The sequence below is a fragment of the Montipora foliosa genome, chromosome 9 (genome assembly GCF_036669935.1).
Source record: "Montipora foliosa isolate CH-2021 chromosome 9, ASM3666993v2, whole genome shotgun sequence".
Classification (NCBI taxonomy): Eukaryota; Metazoa; Cnidaria; class Anthozoa; order Scleractinia; family Acroporidae; genus Montipora; species Montipora foliosa.
In genome coordinates this window covers 39,465,239-39,490,238 of record NC_090877.1, presented here as the reverse complement: position 1 = coordinate 39,490,238, position 25,000 = coordinate 39,465,239, and the positions used below count along the sequence as shown (strand labels likewise).

At 37.7% G+C, this 25,000-nt stretch overlaps 2 protein-coding genes across 2 annotated transcripts in view; both read right to left on the bottom strand.

Annotated features, from left to right (window-relative positions):
* Window positions 1-13,123, bottom strand: part of LOC137972195 (double-stranded RNA-specific editase Adar-like) — a 24,208-nt gene extending 11,085 nt beyond the window's left edge. The window contains exons 1-5 of the mRNA XM_068819049.1: window positions 12,756-13,123; window positions 9,873-10,078; window positions 4,803-4,968; window positions 3,685-3,845; window positions 2,966-3,241 (exon numbers count right to left, since the gene is read on the bottom strand). Coding sequence (XP_068675150.1) covers window positions 2,966-3,241; window positions 3,685-3,845; window positions 4,803-4,968; window positions 9,873-10,078; window positions 12,756-12,984 — 1,038 coding nt within the window. The 5' untranslated portion in view covers window positions 12,985-13,123. The remainder of the gene's footprint in view (window positions 1-2,965; window positions 3,242-3,684; window positions 3,846-4,802; window positions 4,969-9,872; window positions 10,079-12,755) is intronic.
* A 4,381-nt stretch (window positions 13,124-17,504) lies between these two features.
* Window positions 17,505-25,000, bottom strand: part of LOC137970527 (uncharacterized) — a 13,199-nt gene continuing 5,703 nt past the window's right edge. The window contains exons 4-9 of the mRNA XM_068817045.1: window positions 23,296-23,410; window positions 22,597-22,674; window positions 21,875-21,969; window positions 21,053-21,313; window positions 19,591-19,724; window positions 17,505-19,337 (exon numbers count right to left, since the gene is read on the bottom strand). Coding sequence (XP_068673146.1) covers window positions 19,209-19,337; window positions 19,591-19,724; window positions 21,053-21,313; window positions 21,875-21,969; window positions 22,597-22,674; window positions 23,296-23,410 — 812 coding nt within the window. The 3' untranslated portion in view covers window positions 17,505-19,208. The remainder of the gene's footprint in view (window positions 19,338-19,590; window positions 19,725-21,052; window positions 21,314-21,874; window positions 21,970-22,596; window positions 22,675-23,295; window positions 23,411-25,000) is intronic.

Sequence of the window (25,000 nt, the reverse complement as noted above, 5' to 3'; positions counted from 1 at the left end):
TATAACTAAGCGCTATCGCAAGTATTTCGCGATTAATACGTCTTGTTCACATCGTACAATACAGGCGAACTATCCTGTAAATGGGTGGGTACGAACGGTTTTAAAGTCAAAACTGAAAATGACTTTTTCATTGTTATATGCTCACGTTGTCGTCAAAACCTAAAATTTCGTGATTTCACGTTGTTGTTTTGTGGAGTACGGCAAAGAAATGCACGGAAATTCGTGTTGCACGTGCAGCACGAGCATTTTTCCTTTTTCAACCAATAATATTCTTGCTTTGTGGCATTGCCGTAGCCGTACCCGTCGTCTTTGCTAAAACTCCCTAATGTGTCCAAGGTTTGATCCCATGGGGTTTCGATTCCCACACACAGCTTCATATGTGCGTGGGAGTTTCTGCTCCGACAGGAAAGAAAACCTGCTCGCAGGCTAAATTAGCTTCCACCCTTATCCTTTTATTGAGAGGCACGGTAAACAGCGAACTCGAGATCTTCAAATTTGCTCAAAATACCACTTCTGAGGCGAAAGAACGACAGAACACCGCAGGTAAGGTAATACAACTTTTATTTAGCGTGAGTCCATGCACATATTTATCGATATATCGCTACAGAAGAAGCAAACGGTAAATCCAATACATTTATTATAAAATTACAAACGGTTTCACAGACGGACTGTGCGGGTTCCCTGTGAGGGACGTTGAGAAAGTTCAGAGAATCGAAAACTGCCGATGAAGAAAAAGCACCGTTGGAAAAATCCGCTCCAGAATCAACACGATATGTCACAAGATGGTCTTTAAATATTTTCGCACAGTGGCAAACTGCAAGGCTAAACCAACGAGCAGCGAACGAAGAAGCAGGGTGCGACGAAGAACGGGACAAAATCGGATACGAACACTGTTAACATGACGGCAGAGTCGTTGAATTTTTTGGTTGACAAAATTTGTTGACGAAGTTTGGAAGAAGGATGGGTAAAAGTAACCGCCTTTAAGTTTGTAATGGCTGAAATTTCGATGAAAATGATTAGGACACGTGCGAAGACACGAGGGATGTAGCAGCGACGAAATCACAACATTTGCACACACACGAAAATGTTGCGTGTACATGTTTCACGGATATGTTGCAGCGACGTGTCCCCTCGTGTGAACTGATACTTTTAAAATTGTGCAACACCGATTTGGGGTTGATTTTGTCCCCGCGACGTGTCATGAAGTTCAACAAGTTGAACATATCCCTGAGACATGTTCCCACAACATTTTCATGTGCGTGTGAATGTTGTGATTTCGTCCCTGCTACATGTCCTCACTACATGACCCTAATGCATGTCGCCTCAGTGTGTACTACACACCTGTTTGTCACTCCAACATGTCCCTGCAACATGACCCCTCGTATCTACCCACCTTAAAGGGGCTAGGTCACGCTATTTTAGGTAATTTTGTTTAATTTTGTTAATTATGAGCTCTGAACGTCAAATTGGCAGAGCAAGAGTCTTTCATTTGCAAAATCACGGCAACATAACTGAGAATGATTTTCAAGCTTTGCAAATGACATTTTGATATAGACTGATATAAATTTGAAAAAAGGCGGGCCGACGTTTTTCAAATTTACCCAAATTCAATCCATTTCAATCCTCTCCAGTTTTGTCCATCCATGTCCCTTCTTGGCTTCCCTGTGTTTTGTTAGAGTTCTTCTATAGTTTTGAACAGTTATTTTGATATTTTAGTTAATTCTATGACCATTCGATCAGTGCTGAATATGCCTAAAAGAGCGTGACCTAGCCCCTTTAAAGATCGTTTCGTTCGAGAATAGGCAATAGTTGCCTTGTTTGCACATTCAGCCCCGCACTCCCCTGGGACTGAAATCAAAAACCTGCCACCGGGCTTTTCAGAATGAAATGTAAAGGTTCATACACAATGACGGTTTTTCGATGTTTTGATAGGCTGTTAGCCTCATGAATAATTAACGAGTTTTTGAAAGTCAATTAGTCCCTTAGGGCTACAAGATTTGAAACTTAAATAAAGTCCATTAAATTAAGTCCATTAGGTCTGTACACGTATATTGTCTTTTATTATATAGATACTGATGAAATACCAGGATTTCTCCTTTTACTAAAAAATCATATCTTCACCTCACGCAATGAACATATCATTTTTATCTTTCACATGTGAGAATATAGGTGTCGTCATGATAACGTACACGATAAACCAATAAAACGCGAGCTTCCTCTTCATTGTAAGATACTTCTGTGCTTTAATATTTAATTCTTCTCTACTACATTAAAATTTTTATTGCAAAATTTTACATTGTCATGATTTGTTTTTCATAACTTTCATATCTTGTTTCATGTTACACAACATGCGTGTTTTAGCGGTTGGTGACAAGTTTTTCATCATTTCAAAAATGAGTAAAATAAGTTGATTTAAATCTAGACATTTCATCAATATCTATATAATAAACAGAACATTACATGGCCGCTTGGGGATACAAATTTTATCTTCTCGTGCTGAAAGTACCTTTCACTCGTTCGCTTCGCTCACTTGTGAGAGATACTTTCAGCACTCGAAGAAAAATTTCGTATCCCCACACGGCCGTGTAATAACCTTTATATGTATAGTAATGTATAATGTTTCACACTGAAGTGAAATGATGATAATAATAATAACAATAATAACAACAACAACAACAACAACAATAATAATAATAATATGTTTAACATTGCACGTTTACAATTCTGGGAAATGGCCAGTGAATTATCTTTTATCAAAATGGTGGCCAGCTGCAGCACGACCCGCACCAGTGGCCCATGAAAGCTTTCAAGAGGTCATGGATGGTACATGTATGTACAGTTAGGCGACATTCAACTTTAAAAAATGATTTTTTTCCACAGGGGTACTCCATGTTTTGTCTTCAACCAAAGACTAATAAACCACCTTAACTACGGTTTACACCGGTAGTTTAATCTCTGTCCTTACCTTAACACCCTTCTTCTGCCCATACTCATTCAGAACGCTAACGGGATGTCTCTCAACAGCAATACCTTCCTTGCTAGATATAGTGGCTGCTGGTTTCAGAGCCAATTCCACATTCATGTTAAAAAGGCCTTTGAGGGCATTCATGGCAGCATTCTTTTTGGCCAAAATCTTGCTAGCACCTGAACCCTCCTCAAAACGTGTTTCTCCCACAATCACTTGGCAGGAAAATGTCTTCTTATGGTCCGGACCCAGATGAGGAAGGTCTTCATAAGCAATCTGTAAAATATAAATTTGATTTTACACAGCACGTCTTTATGTGGGGTTATTTGCGCTATTCCGTAAAAGAAAACTTTTAACATTAGACATTTTTTGGCTGGAAAGAAAGGCATTAAAAATTGTAATAAACTCGAGCAAGACACAACAATGCATTGCAGAAATTAAATCAACTGTAATTAAACTTGCTTTGACAGTACAGTATGTACAAATTCACAACATTTGCTTAATAGACAATCACAACTCTTCTTCAAAGGCACAACGTCTTTTTCGATTACACTTCTATAAAACAGGCATTACGTCTGTCTTAAACTGTATCATACCTCTCTTACACTATTTTATTAATAATTTAAACCATGTACTGTATACCAAAAATTATCAATTATTGCTAAAGTAAGGAAAAGACCAGTTTGTAGACATTCAAATTAAAATAAAACAATAATGACCTTTAACTGATTCTTTTGACAATGTTCATTCAGAAGCATGATGGGATCCTTGTGAAGCACAATTGCTTGATTTTGTCCTGCTTCTCCTTGCAAATGAGGTAAGCTAGCACTGTTTCCAGCCACAGACCAGTGGGGACTCTCTTCAGTCAAATTAAACAAGCCTGTGCAAATGTCAATAAAAATAATACTCTATAAGAAGACAGCCTACACAAGAGATCAGGCCTACACAGCAACACTCATAACTGATTAGAGTGTAATGTGAAGTGCTAGGTTTCTACCCCATATGAGCCATGTGAGCGTTAGCCATACTAATGGAAATGGGCCCACACAAGGACAGAGAAAAACTCTGACCAGGTTGGGAATTGAACCCACGACCTTCAGGTTAGATCACTGCAACTCTACCGACTGAGCTACAAGGTCAGACTGGAGCAGGCCATGGGAACCGAGGATGTTAAAGCACTCAGTTGACTCTGACAACATCTTTAAATTCTACCCTTATATCACTACAAAAGATTTAACAATAAATAGAATTAAATATATGAAATGGTATAATTCGCCTCCTAAAATAACTAGAAAGTTAATGAACTAGGAAGTCAATTTACATAAACAGATTACGATAACATGGTTGGGAGACACACGAATACCTTACACACACCCCCACAAATCTATCAACAAAAACAATGGCTATATATAGACTTTAAGGCAGCAAATAAAACAGACAAAGCAGAACTAATGAGGTCAATCTATTAATGTTTAATATTAACGTAAAAATTCTTGTTTTAAGTTTTCCTTGAAATTACAGAGTGGAGTCAACTTTGTATTTTTCCCAAGAGAATTCTTGAGAAATAAGAGAGGTTATATCTATGACTTTGAATTCCAAAAGTATGAAAGTGTACCTCATATACATTGGGCATTAATATTTTGTCCTCCTTTATAAGCAAAATAGACCAATTTCAATGTATTAAAATTCAGTCCGAAACAAGAGGCATCATCTTGAGGCTCTGGGGACTAAATAGAAGGATTTGTATGAGTTTATTCCCCAGAGCCTTGAGATGATGCCTTTTGTTTCGGACTGAATTTTAATATATCGAAATTGGTCTTTTTTCTGTGCAAGTTACCTTCAGCTGGTTCCCAGTTCATAAGTGCTTTTAAAGCCACTATTGCAGCAAGTTTTCTTGCCATTTTCTTTGAGGAACTCTTCTTTGGGCCAAATGTTTGGTCTCCAACAGTAACTTGCGCCTTGTAGAGTCCTGGATACATGCACCGTACATCTTCAAACTTGACCTGAAAAAATGATGAACTTGAATTTGGCTATTTCATACAAGCCAAAGCACACAAACGTGAGGTTAGCCTATGTGTAGCCACACCTTCACCCTTGGGAAAGGAGGGGGGGTTGGGTTACACATAGGCTTGAGATTCAACCCACCAGGATATGAGAGAAAAAGGTTTAGTGGATTGAGGGGTTTGACCCTATTACAAGTGTAGGGATTTGCAACATTTAGCTCTTATTAACCGAGCAGGAGGCCTGTATGGGAGAATCTTGACCGAGGTCGTGAGTACAGACCGAACGCAGTGAGGTCTGTACACACGACCGAGGTCAAGATTCTCCCATACAGACTGACTAAGCTCGGTTAATAAGATGTTTATTATATGGTAAACAAGAGCAATTTTCGTTTAATGTAACTGGTTTGTACTAACCGCGATGAGAGGAGATGAGCTGAACTTAATTCTGTCAAAGTTTGCTCGTCATCCTCTCTTTTGTCATCATGCTCCTTGGCACTTCCATAAATAAATATTGGTAAAAGAAAATACTCAATATTTTTGCATTTTACTTTGCATCTTTTCACCGCAAAAACATTACAGGTCTAGATGGGAAAATCTAGACTGCGATCAATATCGATTTTAGCCAATCAAATTCGTGAATTTTGTAGTTCCCAGTCCCCGTGAGACAGAGCCATATAATAAGATCTCATATTAACAAGTTCAGTGGATTGTAAGATTAAATCATGAATAAACTACATGTAGGAATTTTTCCCACATTACTGACAGAAACTCAGTTGGTGTAGAGGTTCACATTTTGGATTATCAGTCACTTGCTTGAGGCATGGTTTTAAGGAGTACCAAAATCTCAATGTAATTATCATGGTATTTAATATCAGTTAGCACTGATCACACCACAAGCAATCCAAGACTAAATATTGTTAATTTTCATTTGACCTTGGACAGTGTGTTGTCTTTCACTTTTTATGACTACCATAATTAAAAAAGAGTGAATACGTATTGCCAACAAGTCAGCCGAGTGAAGACGCGAGGTTGACAAGGCGGCAGCCTTACTACCGAAATCACTAAACTGTTTGCACCCCCAAAAAAAAAATGATCGATCGCATTTGAATTTCGACTTGCTCACATGACCATTTGGAGCACCCCGATTCTTGATGTGAGCGAGGCTCTGGGAAAATATATAACACTTGCGAGGAATGTGTACAAAGAACTTTTTTACTGTTTGGAAATGGTATGTGGTCACTGATGGTTGAGCAGAGGAGAAGATGTTCAACAGAGTTCTACCCGAGAAGTTTTAGAGACATTAAAGTGGTACTACATGTATGATCAAATTTTTAACCTTGATTTTTTGAGTGTATCATATAGAATTCCATGAAAGAACAAAAACGCTATTTACTGTTTGCAAATATCTTCATTAGTTCCGGAGATATTTAAGTTTGAAAAATGGGTAAAATATGCAAATAAGATGACTAATGACGTCATACACTCAACCCAATATTATATTGAGTATATAAATAGAGCTACCTTGGCCAATTTACAGCACAGACCATTGAAACTCGGTAGTCTAATAGTTCTACAGGAAACACACCTATGGCTATAAAAAAATTATGTTCCCATGGCAACTCACTCTTTTCCAGTCCCCACCCACTTGATTTCAATATGTTAGTGATTTTCAGCTTGAAAAATGTTGAACAAGGCCACAAAGTTGTGCTAACATATTTACATGCTTGCTGGATCATGTATATGAAGTGCTGTTAGCAAATATCAAAATGGAACGCCAAAGGTGGCCAGAAAAGCTCATAATATGGGGGAGGTCTGCAACCCAGTATGATGCCATGGTAACAGAACTGTTAAGCTCATATTGTGGAGAACATTTAGAAGAATCTTACTGCAAAAAATCAAAAATTTCTGATTAAAATTGGCTGAGATATCTCCTTTCATCAACTTTGAACAAAATTTGGTCGAGTGCATGATGTCATCACTTGGCTAATTTGCATATTTTAAAAACTAGAACATCTCTGGAACGAAAAAAGATATTTGAAAAAAGTAAACAGCATTTTTCTTCTCACGCAGACTACTTGCTTATGCTTCAAAATGGCTTAGATAGGAAAGATGCGATTTTCGTCATAGTACCACTTTAAAGTACAAAATGAGTGGTCTTACAGTTTCAAAAATATGGAAGACAAGTTTTGTCAAACATGCAACTGAAATTTACTTCCATCGTCACACAGCTAAGGGTCACCCGAAAAATCTGGAAGAACCAGAACTAGATTTAGTGCAACTGCTGATAAAAAACTGACCTTCGGTAACGTAAAGACTTGCGCGCTTGGCCAAGAAGAAAATGAGAATGTCACAGACTTGTGAGGCAGTTCAATGTAAACACCTAATGCTTTGTTGTTTTAAATTTCATGCTCGTAAAGCAAAATTGCATGGTTTATAAATACCAGTATAGTATTGACAAATTGTTCATGGGAATCGATACCGAAATCTCACTCCAATGATAAGTTGAGTTTTTATCCCTTGTTGTTGTTTTGGCTGACGTAAATTCGAAGACAAATTCTCTGCAAAAATTACATAAATCGTCAACATAGCAGTAATTTAATTATCATAACTAAACAGTTGCTATTTTCATTTAGCAATCAAAACAATTTCAAGTACAGTAATGTTGCAAATAAATGTAACAGAAAACACTTGACATATCTTCTCGTTTGTTCTTATCGGTCGTTGTGGAACATCGAAGGCGAGACAAAACGTCTTCCATATGTGTGAAACTGTAAGACCACTCATTTTGTACTTTAATACTATATCTCCAACACGTCTCACCCTCTGCTCAACCATCAGTGACCACATATCATTTTCAAACGGTGGAAAGCTCTTCGTACACATTCATCTCATGCCGCAGTCTGTTTCTTTATTTTCCCACAGCCTTGCTCACTTCAAGAATGACACGTCACAAATCAGGACGCTCCAAATGGTCACGTGAGCAAGGCAAAATTCAAATGCGATCAATCACTTTTTTCAGGGTGCAAACAGTTTAGTGATTTCAGTAGTAATAGAGCCAAAGCACAAGGGTGTTGTGTATGCATGAAAAATTTTGAGCGCTCCAAAGAAAATGCAGGGGAACAAAAGGCAAACTGGCCTGATGCGACATCATTCACGTTGATATTTAAGATCCTGTGTTCACTGTGAGGGAAAACACATTTTTTTTTGCATTTCTCTGACCATTGTGTTGTGCACACTTGATTTGAGTAGTCTTTAACATTTATTTTCGAACCAGTGTGTTCTATATTGAATGAACAAGCTCAAGACTGAACCAGCATGTGTTCTTATAGGCTCGGCCAGCACTCCATGACCACTGAGCTGTGAACAATTTAATTTAATTTTCAAAGGAAATAATATTTCTATAAAGTACAAAATTAAATGATCATTTTGACATGTAATTCATGGTTGTACCTTGCAAAATAAAAATTCTACAAGTGAAACAACTGTCATGTGTCATGCAAGACAGTTTTTGAATTTGATTTCCCATGACATGGTTTCAATGAAAACTCTTTGGCAATTTTGTACGTGGCATTGATTTTATCCAACTTAATTATTTCATTTTCCTGTTAAAAATTACGGTCTTTCAAAAATTACAGCAGTACTTTCAATATTATTGCAAAACACGTTGATATTTACATTGTTGTTCACAACAAAAAGTGTGAAAGGGTTTTACTTACATTTCTGTTGTTATTTGTTAAAATGTTAACTTAGAAATTGAATTGCTGTACTTTCAAATAAAAAATTTCAACTACTGTTGGGTTCCAAAAATGACACAAATGTGCAAACTATGTATTATACTGACTGTCTCGTTGGCACTTAGCCATAGCTACCACATGTACTAGTTTCAACCATAATAATGTAAGAACAACAAAAGGTTTTTTTTAAAGAATACGTTGCCACTTCTGACCACTTCGCTTTGATTTTGCAGCATTCTTTGAATAGCAAGCCACATTAAATTTCTGCTCTTCTTATTAATTAAACTGCAAATAAATTGTTAAGGAGTATATACTGAAGAAAAATATCATCAATTTAACAAATTCATGTCAGTTTTTCATGCGTCTGTCCTGATATTGATCCTGAATTTCATCATAACATTACTAAAGTAGCTGCAGACTACTTTGACAATGTTATGACGAAATTCATTGTCAATAACAGGACAGACGCATGAAAAACTGACATCAATTTGTTTTTTACAATAACAAAAAGGCAGAGGGGTCAAAATTAAGTCAAAACACGAGAAGAAAGCAAGACAAAAACGCGAGAAACTTCAATCTGACGCAAGCAATATCACATCATCCTTGCATAAATTATAAATTATTTTATGTGTCTGTCCACTTATTGACAATAAAAATTAACCAATGAGCATGCGAGAATTTTGCAGTCATTGTAAAAATTCATTTGGAAAGCAGGGTTGGTGGACTGGTGAGAGTACTTGGTTTCTGCCAGTGTGGCACGCACAACACCATACTTCAGTATCCTCAAGCAGTTTGCAAGAAAACCCTAATCAAGTTGTGTGGGTCAAGTACATTTCACACTCCGGAGGGAATTTTCCTCCAATCTCTTCCCAAGTGGGCAAGCACTCAATAATGTGTCCATATGTGAGTTAGCATTTTAAATTGATCCAAAGATGCCAAGCAGCAAAATAATATACAGCATTTTGCATTGAAAGAAGACAAAACACACGTTACTAAAATTAAACTGTGACGTTGGCATATGTGTAAATGGTTCAATGAGTCAAATACCATTCACCACTGAGCAATCGTGTTAAGAATTATAGGAGTAAAAATGAATGTTACGTTTTAATTCCCTTTGAAGGCATAAGGTTGTCCTGTGAATTGGATAGGGGTGCTTAAGAAAGAACATACCAGCTGATCACGTTTTTGCCCATATTCATTCAGCAACATAACAGGATCCTTGTCTGGTGGTGCTGATGGATCCAAGCACTTTGGCTTTGGCCGTCGCTGTCTGGGATGCCTCCTGTACATTGGCAAAAATCCTGTTTGTTGTTCTTCTTGCCTGAACTCCCTACTACCAGCACCTAACTGTGTCCTAAACCGGCTGCCATATGGTTCTAAAACAGAAAACATACATTGTATGGTTTGAACATTAACCCATAATTCGCTCCTAAGTAGTGTGACATTTGCAGATTTTACTCTGAGTAACATCAGATGATTTTACTCATCAGTCAGGAACGGCAGAGCCGGGGGCTTCAGCCCCCCAATTTCAAGCAAAAAATAATTTTAAAACCCATAAAACATGAAAAAAGAAAACTAACAGAAGGAAAAACAAAAAAAAAATTAGCAAGACCTTAAAGTGTGTAACTTGAAGCCAAGCTAGGGATTTTAGGACACCAACTTAAAAATAAGATCGAAGCTACATGCGCGGGAAAATGCACAAGCTACGTTACATCCAGATTATGAAATTTTTAAACTCAAAAAACCCCAGCTCTGAACCAGAGTTAGATGCTTCAAGGTTATGAGCTTGTGGTTATATGTATGTATCAAGTAACAAATAAGGAGTAAAACATTTGTCATTTCATGGTTGATCCACATTAAATTTGTTTTTTGGATATCTCGTCGAGAATGCTGAAAGTAACATTTCTGAGTTTCAAGATTTCAAAATTATCTGGCGGAGAATTACCCCAGAACCCCCTACAAGTTAGCGTCTCTGGCGCTTGCTTGTTAGCCCCCCCCCCCCCCCAAAAAAAAAAATACAAAATATGCTCCGCCGTCCCTGTCAGTGGGTGCTGGTTCGGGGGTTAAAAAGTTGACAATATCTATCTATGCCCACATCTAGGTCAACTCCTCTTTAAGTTACCTTTTCCCTGCTAAGAGTGTGACTCACTTAAAGATAATACTCTAATAGCATTTAGTAGATACTGAAACAGTGGATAGCATTAAACACATGCTCTGATTGGTTACTCACAATCAGAATATCCTTTGCTATTCACCGCAAAGCAACTCTCGCAGGATTTGAGCCCGAAAATATTTTAATCAATGAAGGATTAAATGAGGTCAAATCATCTTTTTGTGATATATTATCTCACTGTTTTAGTATGTACTAAAACAACTATTCACCTCAGTGTCGGTGGCTAGTGGTAGATATTTACCTCCCCACTTCACAGTTCGGTAAATATCCGCCACTGGCCACCTCTGTTTCGGTCAATCGTTGTTAATTTTTTTAATCACTTTAATACACAAGGTGATGCCCAATCTCACCCTACTGAAAGAACATGTAAACTGCCAAGAGATTTAATTGTGGTATACCCCTTATTCCAAAATAGACACGATTTTAGTATTATTTTGTTTGCCTTCAAATTAGTCCTTGCTGCCTTGTTCAAGGCAACAAGTGTTTTGAATTTTTAGCTTAAGAACGACACAACAAGGGCTAATTTGCAAGCAAACAAAAGAATGCAAAAATGATGACCATTTTGGAATAAGGTGTATGTGTGGTACAGAAATCCTAAACCATAAACCATCAATACATGTAGTTTATATAACCGGAAAAAAATCCACAATTTACAGAACTCAGACTGGTAAATAAATCACTTAAAGGGGCAGTGTCGTGGGAATTTGACTATAAATTTACCAAATCAATTTTTAGTGACTTTTTCATTCTTAAATTGCTTCTGGATGACCACAGTGAGATGAAAATTGATTAAAGTTTAAAAGAAGAATGAGCCACAATAAGTTACTACAGAGTTCACCTAAGATGCAAGGGGAGAGCTTGAAAACGTCGACCTGACGTTTTCAAGTTGGCATTCATTTTAACTTGATAATGCAAAATCAAAAACACTTAAGAATGGTTTCTGCGAGCTAAAATAACTGTTTTGAGGAAAATTTAGCCATTAATTTTCGTTTGCCATCGGTAAACAGGTCTCCTTTGCTTTTCAGATTTTTACTAACAATCCATGACACTGTCCCTTTTAAAGAGGGATGCATCTTTAAATTAAATTAATTAAAGACATTAAATGAAATCTTACTGGGTACAAATGTGCAGAAGAATCGTCACTCAAAGAAAAAATGTCAAAAAAGGATTAAAAACAGGTGCTATATACTTTGTTCTTTCGGACAAAGTAACGAATGCAACTTACACAGTTACAAATCATGACCCAGGTTGCTTTCGTAAGTTGCATTCATTTTTTTTCTGAGAACCATCCAACCATGTCTGACATCCCTTTTAAAAACTTCACCTCTCTTAGATGTGGCAAATAAAAAAATGCTGTTCATAATTTGTACAATTTTCATTTGCAAAGAAAAAGTGTCAAAAGCCCTGTACTATCCCGATCTTTAATAAGTGGTTGATTGTCACGATTTAGGAACACAATTCGATTCTTGGTTCGGTCAAAGCTGCAACATCAAATCTCAAATCTATTGCGAAAATTATTTAACATGATTTTGGTGAAAGGGTTTGCCTCAAGCTTCAATTGGCAACTCAAGAATTTCTTTCATTGTGTTTTGCAGTCTTTGACAAGTAGCAAGCGTACTTGATAACACATGTATACGCGAGTCTTGTACAGCAAATCACGAGGTTCTGGATCCTATGCAATAGATTAAGTAACAAAACACGATGCGACTGTAACAATCGCAGGAAAAGAAAAAGAATCGCACCAGCTGGAACAGGGAAGACCGCAGTGCATAACGTTTTTTTGTTTAATCAACCTGGCCTGGGTTGCTCGAAGCACGGACCACGCTAACCAGGCTTTGCGCAACGTAACCGGTCCCTACTTACTAACATGAGCATTTTACCTTGGAAGATAGCTTGTAAAGCTATATCTGCGGCGTGCTCTTTAGCATCTTTCTTTGAAGAAGCTGTGGCAGGTGGAAACTGGCGTTCACCTACGATTGCCTTGGCAATGAATTCTGAATTTTGTTCACTGGAGGAAGGGCTGATGTCGAACTCGACCGAAGCTCCATTATGATCGCCGTATTCTTTGAGGGCTGCTCGAGCATTCTTGTTCACGAGATTACCAAACATTTCTCCTGTTAAATACACGGAGAATTATATGAGCAATGTCGTGAAAAAAGCAAGCCACCCCGACAAACTATAGAAGCAACTTGTTCACAAAGGTTTCTCAAAAAGCTGTTGTGCTTTGTTCAGGAACCAGTCCCTCTCTGCGCTCTCGGCCAACAAACAGATGCCATCTCTCAGGTGTCTCGCGTCCGAGCGATGTGGCGCGTCCGATTAAAGTGAAGATACCTAAACCCCTATATCAAATTAAAGCTTGTAGAGCTGGCTATCAAACCATATCAAGATTTTTTAAATTAAATGAACTGTCGAATTTTTCACGACCTCTAAATGTGAGCATCTGAATCACCTCTTCAAAGCTGCAAGTTAAAGCAAATTTTGCTTTTCGCTCCAAAGCGCTAAAAAAACGTGTCTGCGTTTCGCCATACTCAGTCACAGTGAAAAATTGTAGAACGTTTTCGAAACAGTATCAAAAGAATGTGATGTGTTCGTACAAAAATCGTTCTCAGAGAAAAAATATTTTGAAATAAAACATTCGCAGACACGTGTTTGTTGTCTATATGTTAATCTAGCCACTGCCAAAATGTGGGGGCAATAGGACAAATTCCCTTTGAGTTTTATCTCTTTAATATCCGCTTCAAGTGAAAAAATTGATTCAAGAAAACAGCGCTAAGACTGTCAATCAAACGGGTAATTTTCTAGGAGTTTATTTTGACACCAAAATTATAAATTCTCGGATCTCCTCTCCCGACGGGTCTAAAGATACCACTTCCAAATATTCAGTTCTAATCGATGATTGTACTACAACAAATACCTTGTGAGGAATTTCTCATTTGTCTTCGGAGACTGATTTTTTGGCAGTTTTTCTGCCCAAATTAATGAAGTATGATATGGGAGTTTCGACTTTGGTGCGTGATATTTCCTTCAATTCTTATTATGTCAAAAATTCCTAACACGGTGTTGGAGTGCATTCATTTGTGACTAAGATGCAACAAAATGCAGTTATTTTCTCAATAAAGTGAAAGGGCCGGAGCTTCTGCAGCAGACTCGGTCGTTCTGAGTTTGAGGCTGCAAACCTAAAAGGCAAAATGAAATACAAAAAACTAAAACTTTATTTAAATAATTCAATCTATTAGCTTTGATATGATTTATAGTCTGACCATAGGACACCTCATTTTCCTTTCAAAATCTGAACAAAAAAGGAAGTGACTTTTTTGATCCCAGGGGCACTTAAAAAATTCGCTGGTGTTCCCTTGTTCCCGAAATTACTTGCAAGCTTGTTCTCAGCTTTTTGATCCCTAAAATGGTTTATGTTCCCTTTTTCGCTAAGATATTTTCTCTGTTCCCCAGCCGTGTTCCTTGTTCCTTAAGGTTACGGTATACCTTCAGATCGGCAATTTGGATTTTTCTGTTAAAGTAATGATCGAAATGGGCTATCTGATGTAAAAAAGAAATTATTCAAAAAGATTAAATATTGGCCGAGAAATGGCGGTTTTACGTCTTGGTCGGAAGTAAAAATCGAGCTTGTAGATTTCACGTGGAGTTCACGGTCTGCTGCATAACTCCGCCCCCGACTTGAAAGCCAATTATGTTGAGCCAATCAGCGTTCAGACACATGCTAAGGGGGAGTGAGCAGATCGTGCGTGAAGGCTGTCAATTGACACCCAATCCTTTCATGTCTTATTGACATGATACGTCAATCATTTTTCGCACGCAGATTATGGCGGGAAACAAAGAACAGCGATTTTAGCGCGGTTTTAAAATTGATTTTTCAGAATTTTTTTTCGGGAAAATATACTTCACAGCCCACCGATTCAAGATTTGCAAAAACAAAAATGAGCGAGACGCCCAAATTTACCCTGACCTTAAACTTCATATGAAACAAAAATTTGTATTAGCTTTTTCAAAAGAGCTTTCAAAATGACGAAGAACGGCGTTTAGTGTTACTGTGATAGCACTCTTGGTTACCGAGTTATTCAAGATTTTGATTTATGCAAATTAGAGGACTTGTGGCGTCACAAAGTAGATACACATATGTCAATGAGCTCCTGCATATGTAAAATCACAAAAAATGGAATATCTCTGAAGACATTTTCTGTTGGGGAACTAAAACTTTTTGCAGTTGTTATACTCACCACAAAGTTCCATGATATGACCCTCTGTGAAGTTTCCATGGCAACACAATGGGCTCCAGGCCCTCTCCATCCAACGGGTAAAATCAGAGTTTCCCTCCCCTCCCCTCTCCCTCCTCTTCCTTCCCCGCTATTACAAAGCAAACGTCTTCTACAGTTTTTGCGTCGACATCCAGTTTGCTTTTTGGCACACGTTTTTAAAGTTGGTCAAACAAGCAGTCGTTTGGAGCTCTGTATGAAATTGGCCCTGTCTTTATTTGACCTGACAAACTGCTTTTCAACGTGCAAAAGCTTTATGCATTGAAAAGACGGCTAATGCAGGACAGATTGCGGCAAACCCACGCCTCTGTTTTAGCCCTGATGAGTCAAACGACGGCAACTTGAAGTACCTTGTGCAGCACTGACATAAAAATCGAAAGATGTAACAGCCCCCCCCCCCTTCCGCAAAAAAAATAATTTATTGTCTTTGCAAGTGGATCGATTTATCTTGGCACCCAAAAGTATTTGAGCTTGAGTACACTTTTGAATTACGAAACTTTTCTAGCTTAGTCGCCCCAATGCACCTTGCAAGCTAACGACAAGAGAAAATGACACCCGTCCCTCATTTTCTCTTCATGTGAAATTCTTCTTTAGTTAGCACTGTACATGTACCGTGGGGTACATCCTTTTGAGAAATTAAAAAAGCGTTAAGACTGTATGTATATCCGTAGAGCTTTACATTTTAAGCATGTTTGCATGCATGTTTGTATTAGTCGGATGATTCATATAACAATTAAGGGCAAAGCGAGCAGCTCTGCGTTGCACGGCTTCAATTTGCATGTTGTTGCTCTCAGTACATGGATGCCAGGCTGTAGAAGCATAACTGATTAGAGTGTAATGTGAAGTGCTAAGTTTCTACTTCATATGAACCATGTGAGCGTTAGCCCTACTGATGGAAATAGGCCCACACAAGGAGAGAGAAAAACTCTGACCAGGGTGGGAATTGAACCCACGACCCTCAGGTTAGATCACCGCTTCTCTACCGACTGAGCTACAAGGTCAGACGGGAGCAGCCCTGCTCCCGTATGACCTTCCATTATTGTTATTTATTCATTATTTATTTGTTTAAGAAGGTTGAAGTTTTGGCAGCTATTCAGCTGATGTGGACCTGCTATACCCACCCACCCATATACACACAGAGGACAGCCACAACACCGGGAACTTCATCCCCTACTCTTCTCGATGAGTCTCAATAAATAAGGAGACCACTACACAAGAGAGAAAGGCACAGAATTCGACTTCTGCTCTCCTCAGCACGCTGTCTGGTGACCGCCTGCTTACCCTGCGAGCAGTTGGTTTCTCCTACGCTTCCAGAGAGAAAACCACTGCGAGCAATCGTTTGATTTTCCATCGAGCATGTGCGAAGTACGTCACAACCCACGTGATGTATCACATCACTTCGTCTTATTTCGCAGGAAATCACTACACAGCAGGCTCGCCCAAACGCAGCAGTAACGCTGCTGAACGCACGCGCTATAGTCTCCCTATACATATTCCATGCATGGTATCTCTTTATAACTAGTACCCATGCCTACTTAAGGTGCTTCTACATCCATGGCGCTGGACGGCGGCTCACTCAAAGAAACGGTTGCTCGCAGTGGTTTCTCTCTCGGGAAGCATAGGAGAAACCAACTGCTCGCAGGGTACCGTCTGCTTTGACCGGGAATTTTGTTATGGGTCCGGTCCTAGTTTTGTCAATCCGATCCGATCGGGCTTTTGCCAACGGCCTCAAGATGATTCATAATTTGGCTGAACACTACATCTTCCATAATCTTACAAGAAATACCCGTTAGGGAAATGGGTCGATAATTCGCTGGATCGGAACGAGATCCTTCCTTGAAAATTGGAGCAATATTTGCCGACAGCCAGTCAGTTGGTAAAACAGCACTTTCCTGATTGATTAAATATGGAGCCAGATTTGCAGGCCACTGCTATCGATCCAAAGACCAAATAATCTCTGACGTCATTTGCATGAGGTTCCCACGCACATCTAGAGCCTGAAGAAGACCTTAAGCAAGGTAGGTATAGCAAGGGACATCAATCAAGATATAAGTGATCTCCCAAATTTGATGGCTGATAGAGTGTCTTGGAGAAGCATTGTTAACTCATTCTCGGATGCGTCCGCATGATGATGATAAATATGGAGGCTATGTCGAAAATTGTTTTGAGAAGGAAAAATAGATTCTCAGGGAGACCTTAAAAAGGTTTGGTTGGTATGATTGGAATACCGACCAAACCTACGGTCCAGCCTTCAAACTACTGCAATCCATCACGTTAAATTGCCCTAAAAAGTACCAGGTTTTTTAGAAAAGATGTAAAAAGAGCAGAAAAACCGGTGCAATCAAATACTCGAGACTGTTCACTTTTCTCAGTTTAATTGCACTGAAGACTAACCCTCACTTTCTTTAAATATATTTGTTTTTTATGTCCTTCAATTAACTAGTACATGCACTAACTTCCTTGGAAACTCTTTTCCTGCATTGCAGTAAGACATGCTTAGGATGGAAGCCAGGGATTCTCGTCCTTGGCCAAATTGTACTTCACTTAGCAAGAGGCTACCAGTAATCAATCACACAATTAAACTTAAACTTCAATAATTTCTTTACATATGAATAAACCTTTCTCAAAAGATATTATCTGATAATTTAAGCTGCTGCGAATTCAATAATTACATTACAAAACAGAGAACCTCATCTTTGAAATCTCAAAACATTATTGAGGTACTGTTTCGGTTGAGGCAAATCTTGGCTCCCACTCATTACTGCAGTGATAAAAGTCATGGGTCTAAAACTTTACCGTATATTTCCCCTCTGTCAGAAGACAACATTGACTCAAGCAACGTCGTATTTGGGTGTCTAATCATAAAACACGTTTTGATTGGTTTCTGGGATAACTCAAATAGTTCAAAGGGAGTTAAGCTTTTCATGGCATCCAATATCAACAACAAATGGACCATACGGAGTTTTAAAATTTCTGAAATCACACTAGTGACCACACCTTCTTTGATAAATCTCTGAAAGCGATTATTGCCCATTTCCTTTCCAAAACAATAATTTATTGTCTGTTGTATGCTTATGTTGTTGTCAAAACCTGAAATTTATTTTCAATGGCTTTTCAGGGTATGCCGAAGAAATACACCATCACCACAGCCATCACTTTACAGACCTTGAATTCTATTAATGACAATAACTCATCAAGTGAAAGACAAAAGATTTATGCCTTTTGGATGATGATCCATAAACCTTATATTAATTATTTTTGTGTTACACTCTGATAGTAAATTACTTGCCTCTATCACTTGACGAGTCATTGTCATTAACAGAATTCAAGATCTGAAAAGTGCTAATATAGAGGAATTTGAGAAATGACAAAAATAATGAAAATAAGGTCGTAAATCTTTTGTCTTTCACTTGATGATCGAGTCATCGTCATTAATATACCGGTAATTCAAGGTCTGAAAAGTGATGGCTAAGGCAATGGTGTATTTCCATACCCTGCCATACCCTGCCATACCCTGCAAAACCATTGAAAATAAATTTCAGGTTTTGATGACAACATAACCATACAACAGACAATAAATTATAGATCTTTCTGCATCTCTAATAATATTGAAAACCAATCGTGCCAATCCAGTTAGAGGATACTCAGCCTAAAAGGGACAGAGTGAGCAAGATGGAGGTGTTGATGTTGCTTACATTCCCTATCGTTTGGGATACATTCCCATATTCTTTATCAGTATATATACTAAAACAGTGGATAGCATTGAAGGTGCACTCAGATCCGCTACTCAAACTCAGACTTATCACCTCTGAGCAACTCATGCAGGATTTGCACCCAAAAATATTGACATAGTTGCAGGAATGAATGAGTCAGTATCATCTTTTTGTGCTATATTATCTCACTGTTTTAGTATATACTACAACAACTATTCACCTCATTGGCGGTGGCTAGTGGTGGATATTCACCAGGCCACTTCGCAACTAGCCACCTCCACCTCGATGAATAGTTGTTGATTATTTTAATAATATTACACAGAACACAGTTAATTTATCCCAGTATGCACTATCTATAAGAAAGAGTACTCCTTCTGGGTCGTGGAAGTTCACCAAACATCCCCTCACTGCTTTCATGGACACTGCGAGCTATTGCCTTCATACTTTCTCCAATCTTGCTTGGTTCTGGTATCACAAACTACAGAGAAACGAGTAGGAATGTTAAGCACATCATTTACAACTTCACATAAGTTTATTGGAAAGCGAGTCAAGCCTTATGAATTTTACTGCCTTTCAAATAAATTTTGCCCTAGTCCTTGCCTTATCTTTGTTGGCAAAAGGAGCCTTGGAAGGGAAGTTGTTAAGCCCCTGATGATCTTCTTCAAGCCAAGTTGATGATATATGGTAGTCTAATGTTAACCATTTCTAGCAAGGAAATACAAAACAATTACCTCATCATCCTCTGATGGTGAGTTTTTCCCTGATGGCATGGTAATAGGGACAGACGTTGAGTACTGCATTGATTTCTTGACATTTTTTAGCCGTGAATTATTGTAGAGGTGTTCCTCTGCCTGGAAGCTGTTGTCTGGATGAGATTAGAACAAGCGATTAAGAATTTGTCTTAAATAGAAAAACACTCATAACACTGTATAATAGATTCAACAACCAGACCTGAATAATGTTGCTCAAGGCACTGATCAAAACCTGATGGTACTCAGATGGTACATGAAGTTAATCACATCTTTTAGCACTGGATATTTTTTTCAGGCCATTATTGAATACGGAGCACAGCCAAACAATGTCTTTCTTGCAAAGGTCTCTCAAATTCACGAGTTTCATTGTTTGCAGAAGACAAGTACTCATCCAGGTTTAAGTACCGGTACCTTGACAACTCTAAGGTTTTAAAAAAAGAAGACAACTCTCTCAAAGGCATCAGTATCCATTCTGCTTTGTATGAATTCTTCCAAGCACGACTAATGTTAATACAAGACGGTGATTTACAGGTAAAGCAATACAGGGACTGTCAGGAGCTTAACTCACTGACCCATGGGAGTGATATTTAAAAGATTTTACTCTGTCTAATGCCAGACGATTTTTTTTCTTCAACTGGGGAGTGAATGGGTTAAACACTAGAAATAGACAAGACAGCTAGCTAGCTAGCTAGCTTGCAAAATAATGTGGACATATATTAATTTTACCTTACAGCCTTCACTGCACAACTTAATATCACAGTTCACAGTGTTCCGGTAATGACCTTCACTTGCCTAAGGTACCACTGCCTAATTAGTAGTAAATTGTCAAATTTGACAACCCTAATGGTTTGAGTATGGATGTTAAATGAGCACTGTCATGCTAAATTTGCTTTTTTTAGGTTAAAACTGGGTAAAAATCTACATTTGGTACTTAAGTTTGCACGTACAACATTCCTGACAAGATATGAAATATATTGATTGCACAAAGAACTATTCATATTTACTTTTTGGTCGCCTTTCTGCGGACACCATCTCTAACTTGAAAAAACTGGCCAGTTTTTTAAAGTTTTAATCTATTTCCATCCTCTCCATCCATGGAAGTAAATAACAAAGAATAGTTCCAGTGCAGTTCAATAATGTTATTGGCAACAAAACTACCCCATTACTTTTTGGTCTTGATTGATGCAAAGACATATTTTAGTGTTTTGAAGTTTGACTGACATAGCATGACACTGCCCCTTTAAGATTGCTTTAGAATTTTACATGTATACATACTACTACTACTACTACTACTACTACTACTACTACTACTACTACTACTACTACTACTACTACTACTACTACTACTACTACTACTACTACTAAATTCATTATTATCGTCTTTACAAGTGAAATTAGGAATTTATTATTATTGTCTTTACAAGTGAAATGAGGTTCTCACCACTACTGAGATCATCTTCTTCAGATTCAAAAAATGGTTCACAGTCATCAGCAAAATCATCCAGTGAGAAAACTGGATCAGCGTCCCTTTCACACGAAAGGTCCTTCTGCTGTTGCTTTCCCTTCCGGGTCGTCTTCCTCATCTTGTAAGATGGTTGATTAGTTGCAGGATGTACAGGATATTTCTGTGAGCCTACTTGGGTGATATGGACTTGGTTAACTGGGTGCTGGTACTTGTTATATTTTGGTGCCACAGGGTGCTCTGAAATAAGGTTGAAATAATATTTTTCAAGACTGTACTGACTAAGGAAGCCACACCTACTGTCATGCCTCAAATACATATGATACATTACTTTTCATTTACACACCCTAGGATAAACATGTCTTACAGGAAATTAAAACATTGCCTGAGATTTGATATACAAGAGATGCCTAACTGCAATAAAAACTATTCTTAAAACCAGCAATGCACCTAAGAAAATATTGTAGATATACTCTTAACATCCCTAGATGGGAAGCTTGTTCCTCAATGTAGGGCTTCATTGTTAGGGTTTGCAAAAAAAAAAAAAAAGGGATTAAAGCAAACTTCCTTACTGAAGAAAACGATACAAGGCCAAGGCAGTAGAAAGAAGATATTTACATGTACATTAGGAAACCTGATGTACAGTTGTGACGTTAAATTGGAACAAAATACTTATTTTAGAATCATGCATACATCCTCTTTTGAGCCTGACTGTCCTGATCTTGTTTAACACACTTATGATGCCATCAGTAGGAGCTGAGCAGAAATAAATTAAATGTTTTCTTGTAGAAAAATGCTCACCAGGTTTGGAAAACAAAGCTGTGTCTGATGAGCTGTCCCCTATGGCTTCATTCAGAGAAGTTTCCAATGATCTTTCTTCTTCCCTTTTGATAGACCTGTTTGAGGCCAAAAAATAATTTTAAGGCCATAAGTTCATTGCTAACAAAAACAAAACTGATCTGTTACGATAAATACTAAATAATAAAAATCTAGTAGAAGATGCTTCAAATGTATTTAATAGGAGCCAGGTTACAAAGATGACATTGCTTTGTTAAAAATCACAGATTGTTTTGTTGACATTTCTGTGCCTATGGATGCAAAATGATAAGTACTGTATTATTAAAAAGCGTAAATCTGCAGTACTTAATAATGAACCGTGACATCACCTCCTTGTGATAGACCCATCCCTTAAAAGTAAGAAAATTAAACGAATACCCCAGATTTTCAGAGATTATTTACAGTTAGCTGCAAAATACTCAAGATTCCTGTATAGTATGCTTAACTCATTGACCCCTGCGAGTGAGACTTAACAGGTTTTGCTCTGTCTAACACCAGACGGATGATTTTACTCCTCAACCTTGGATGCCCTAGGGCATTTGAGGTGTCAATAATATTGTAATAAATATCTTTTTGCTGGTTATTTAAATTTACTGGGATAGCCAACTCTTAGCAGCATCCCAAGGCTAAAAGTCATGCATCTGATCCAAGATTTAAATTAACCAAATGAACAGTATATTGCATACCAGTAGAGAGCCTGTTTGTCCTTGAATGCCCGGGACTGAAGTGAGGCAAACTGTGCCTTTTGTTCTTCAGCAAATTTCCTGAAAGATGCAAATGTAGAGGAACTGGAATGAACTTATAACTCCAGTGGCTTTGTACCATAGATCTAACCAATTTTATCTGTTAAGCTCGAATTTTCTTAAATTAATGCTTTGGAAATAAGGAAGATGTGACTAAAACAATTTCATCATCATGCACTGCAGCACTAGTTTTCAGATGCTATCAATTCAATGCTAATTATCTGGCCTTCTGCTATTAGCTTACAAAAAAAAAAAATAATTATTAGAACTTAAGATTATCAAATTGATGAAAAATGAAAAATGCATTTGACATTCCTCTTTTTTTACAAGCTTGTATAATGACAGATTGTAAATAATTATTAATAGACATAAATTTATGTTGTTTGCTATAGACCAAATCAGCTAACTCAGTGTTGTACCAAATTCAAACCCTTTGGGAATAAAACTCTTTGTTTCAAGTACAGTACTTTCAAATCACTGCCACATTACAATGCAAATACAACACAAGAAGGATCTTTGAATTAGGTGTAACATTGAGAGTTAGCCAATTTGGTCTATTCACAAAAAAGCAGGCAAATTTTGTTTGAACACAGTATTGTGCAACAATACAACAATAGTCAAAAAAGGTGTTGCTGACACTACCTTATTCTTTCATTCATTGAAGTCTCCTCTGCTTCAAGATACTTCTTCACCTGCTCCTGTACACTAACCATGGCCAGTGAAATTGCGTCTTGACCGAGTAAAATAGCGTGTCCACCTGAATCAGCACAGAAAAGTTATGAAAAGAAGGTCACGAATTGTCATCTTTAACTTTAATTTATTATCATTTCCTAGCTGATGCAACACATCAGTGAATGAAACCCATCACAATAAGATCATGATGCTAAAAAAGTGTTAATAATGAATGATCACAGTCAGGTGATTTCATCACAAGAAAATCACAAGAACCATTCACCTCGTTTTAAAAGGCATAAATTATGGCTTTTCCTGATTACTCATCAAGCACAGCAAAAGAATATGAAAATTTGCAATAAAGTTGACCCTTTATAATTACCCAGCTTTTTATGAACACCTAATTTTGTTAAGATGAAGATCTGATTCTCCAACACTGTGTATTAGGAACCTTAATTATTATTCCACTACTACACCATTTTACCATATTTAGTTGAGAGAACGCGCAAAATATGAGACAGTAATACAGTGAAATTTTCCAGTTTGGCTGGTTTAGAAGAAAGCAAATACGGCCGGAGCGGGAGTTTTTCAATAAAAGAATTATTGTTTTCAACAATGCAAAGCCCAAGAATTTAACTTGTCGCTCACCATTTTGTTTATCCAATCAAATAGAGGCCATTTGAATGCTTTTGTCTTTGCTGTTTTAATTGCATGTTATTCACATGCACCTTAGTTATTATGCAATCAATACCATTCTCAGTCAATGCAAGAATAAGCCAAAATACTAGAAAATAGTGTAATAGTGGAATAATTGTTTTAGTATAAATACACAGGTGATTATTTCAAAAAAGGGAGAAAAAGAAACATTTCAACGCGAAAATCATCTTCACTTACAGTGGCAAGACGACTACTGGCAGCCATTTTGTCCGTTGAGGTGATTATCGGCTGATAATCCGAGATAGCGAGCCAATGAGAGCGCGCGATTTTGTATAATCACCTGTGTGTTTATACTAATAATTAATATTAATATGTCATTGCTTGTATGCAGCTCACAAAATATCTGAACGTAGAGTATTATTATGTTAAACCATTAGGACTTTCAACTGAAATTTTAGAAGGCGACTAAACTGGAGGAACAACATCCAGGGGGTTACTCCCCTAGGGAAATTTTGAAATTTGGGCTTCTTAAAATGCATTTCCTGCATCCTGGAGCACGAATAATAATTATTAGGGTATGGTGGAACCCCACCTTACCGACACCTTGGTAATACAGTCACCTCGTTATTGTGGCCACTTTTTTTGGCCTGGCAAAATGGCCATACATTCCCTTACAGAAAACCCTCGTTAATGCGGTCACCCGTTAGTATGGCCAACAGGCACAATTTTAAATCCCAACAGTAGAATTCTCTATAATTTCACCCCGTTAATACGGCCACTTGTGCTAAATTAAGAAAACCAAAAAGCCTGTGACATGTCAATTTCATTGACCTTTGCTATTTACTAGCTGTATCAAACAGCCGATTTACTTTACAAAGTACTGTCAGCAACACTCCTCCCTGTTTTCATTACAAACATATCTTGACACTTCTGTAACATCCAGTAAGTCAAATCACGAAGGGATTAAGTCATTGTGGTTTCATCAACAACACGATCAGTACTAAAGTCTTTCGGTTAG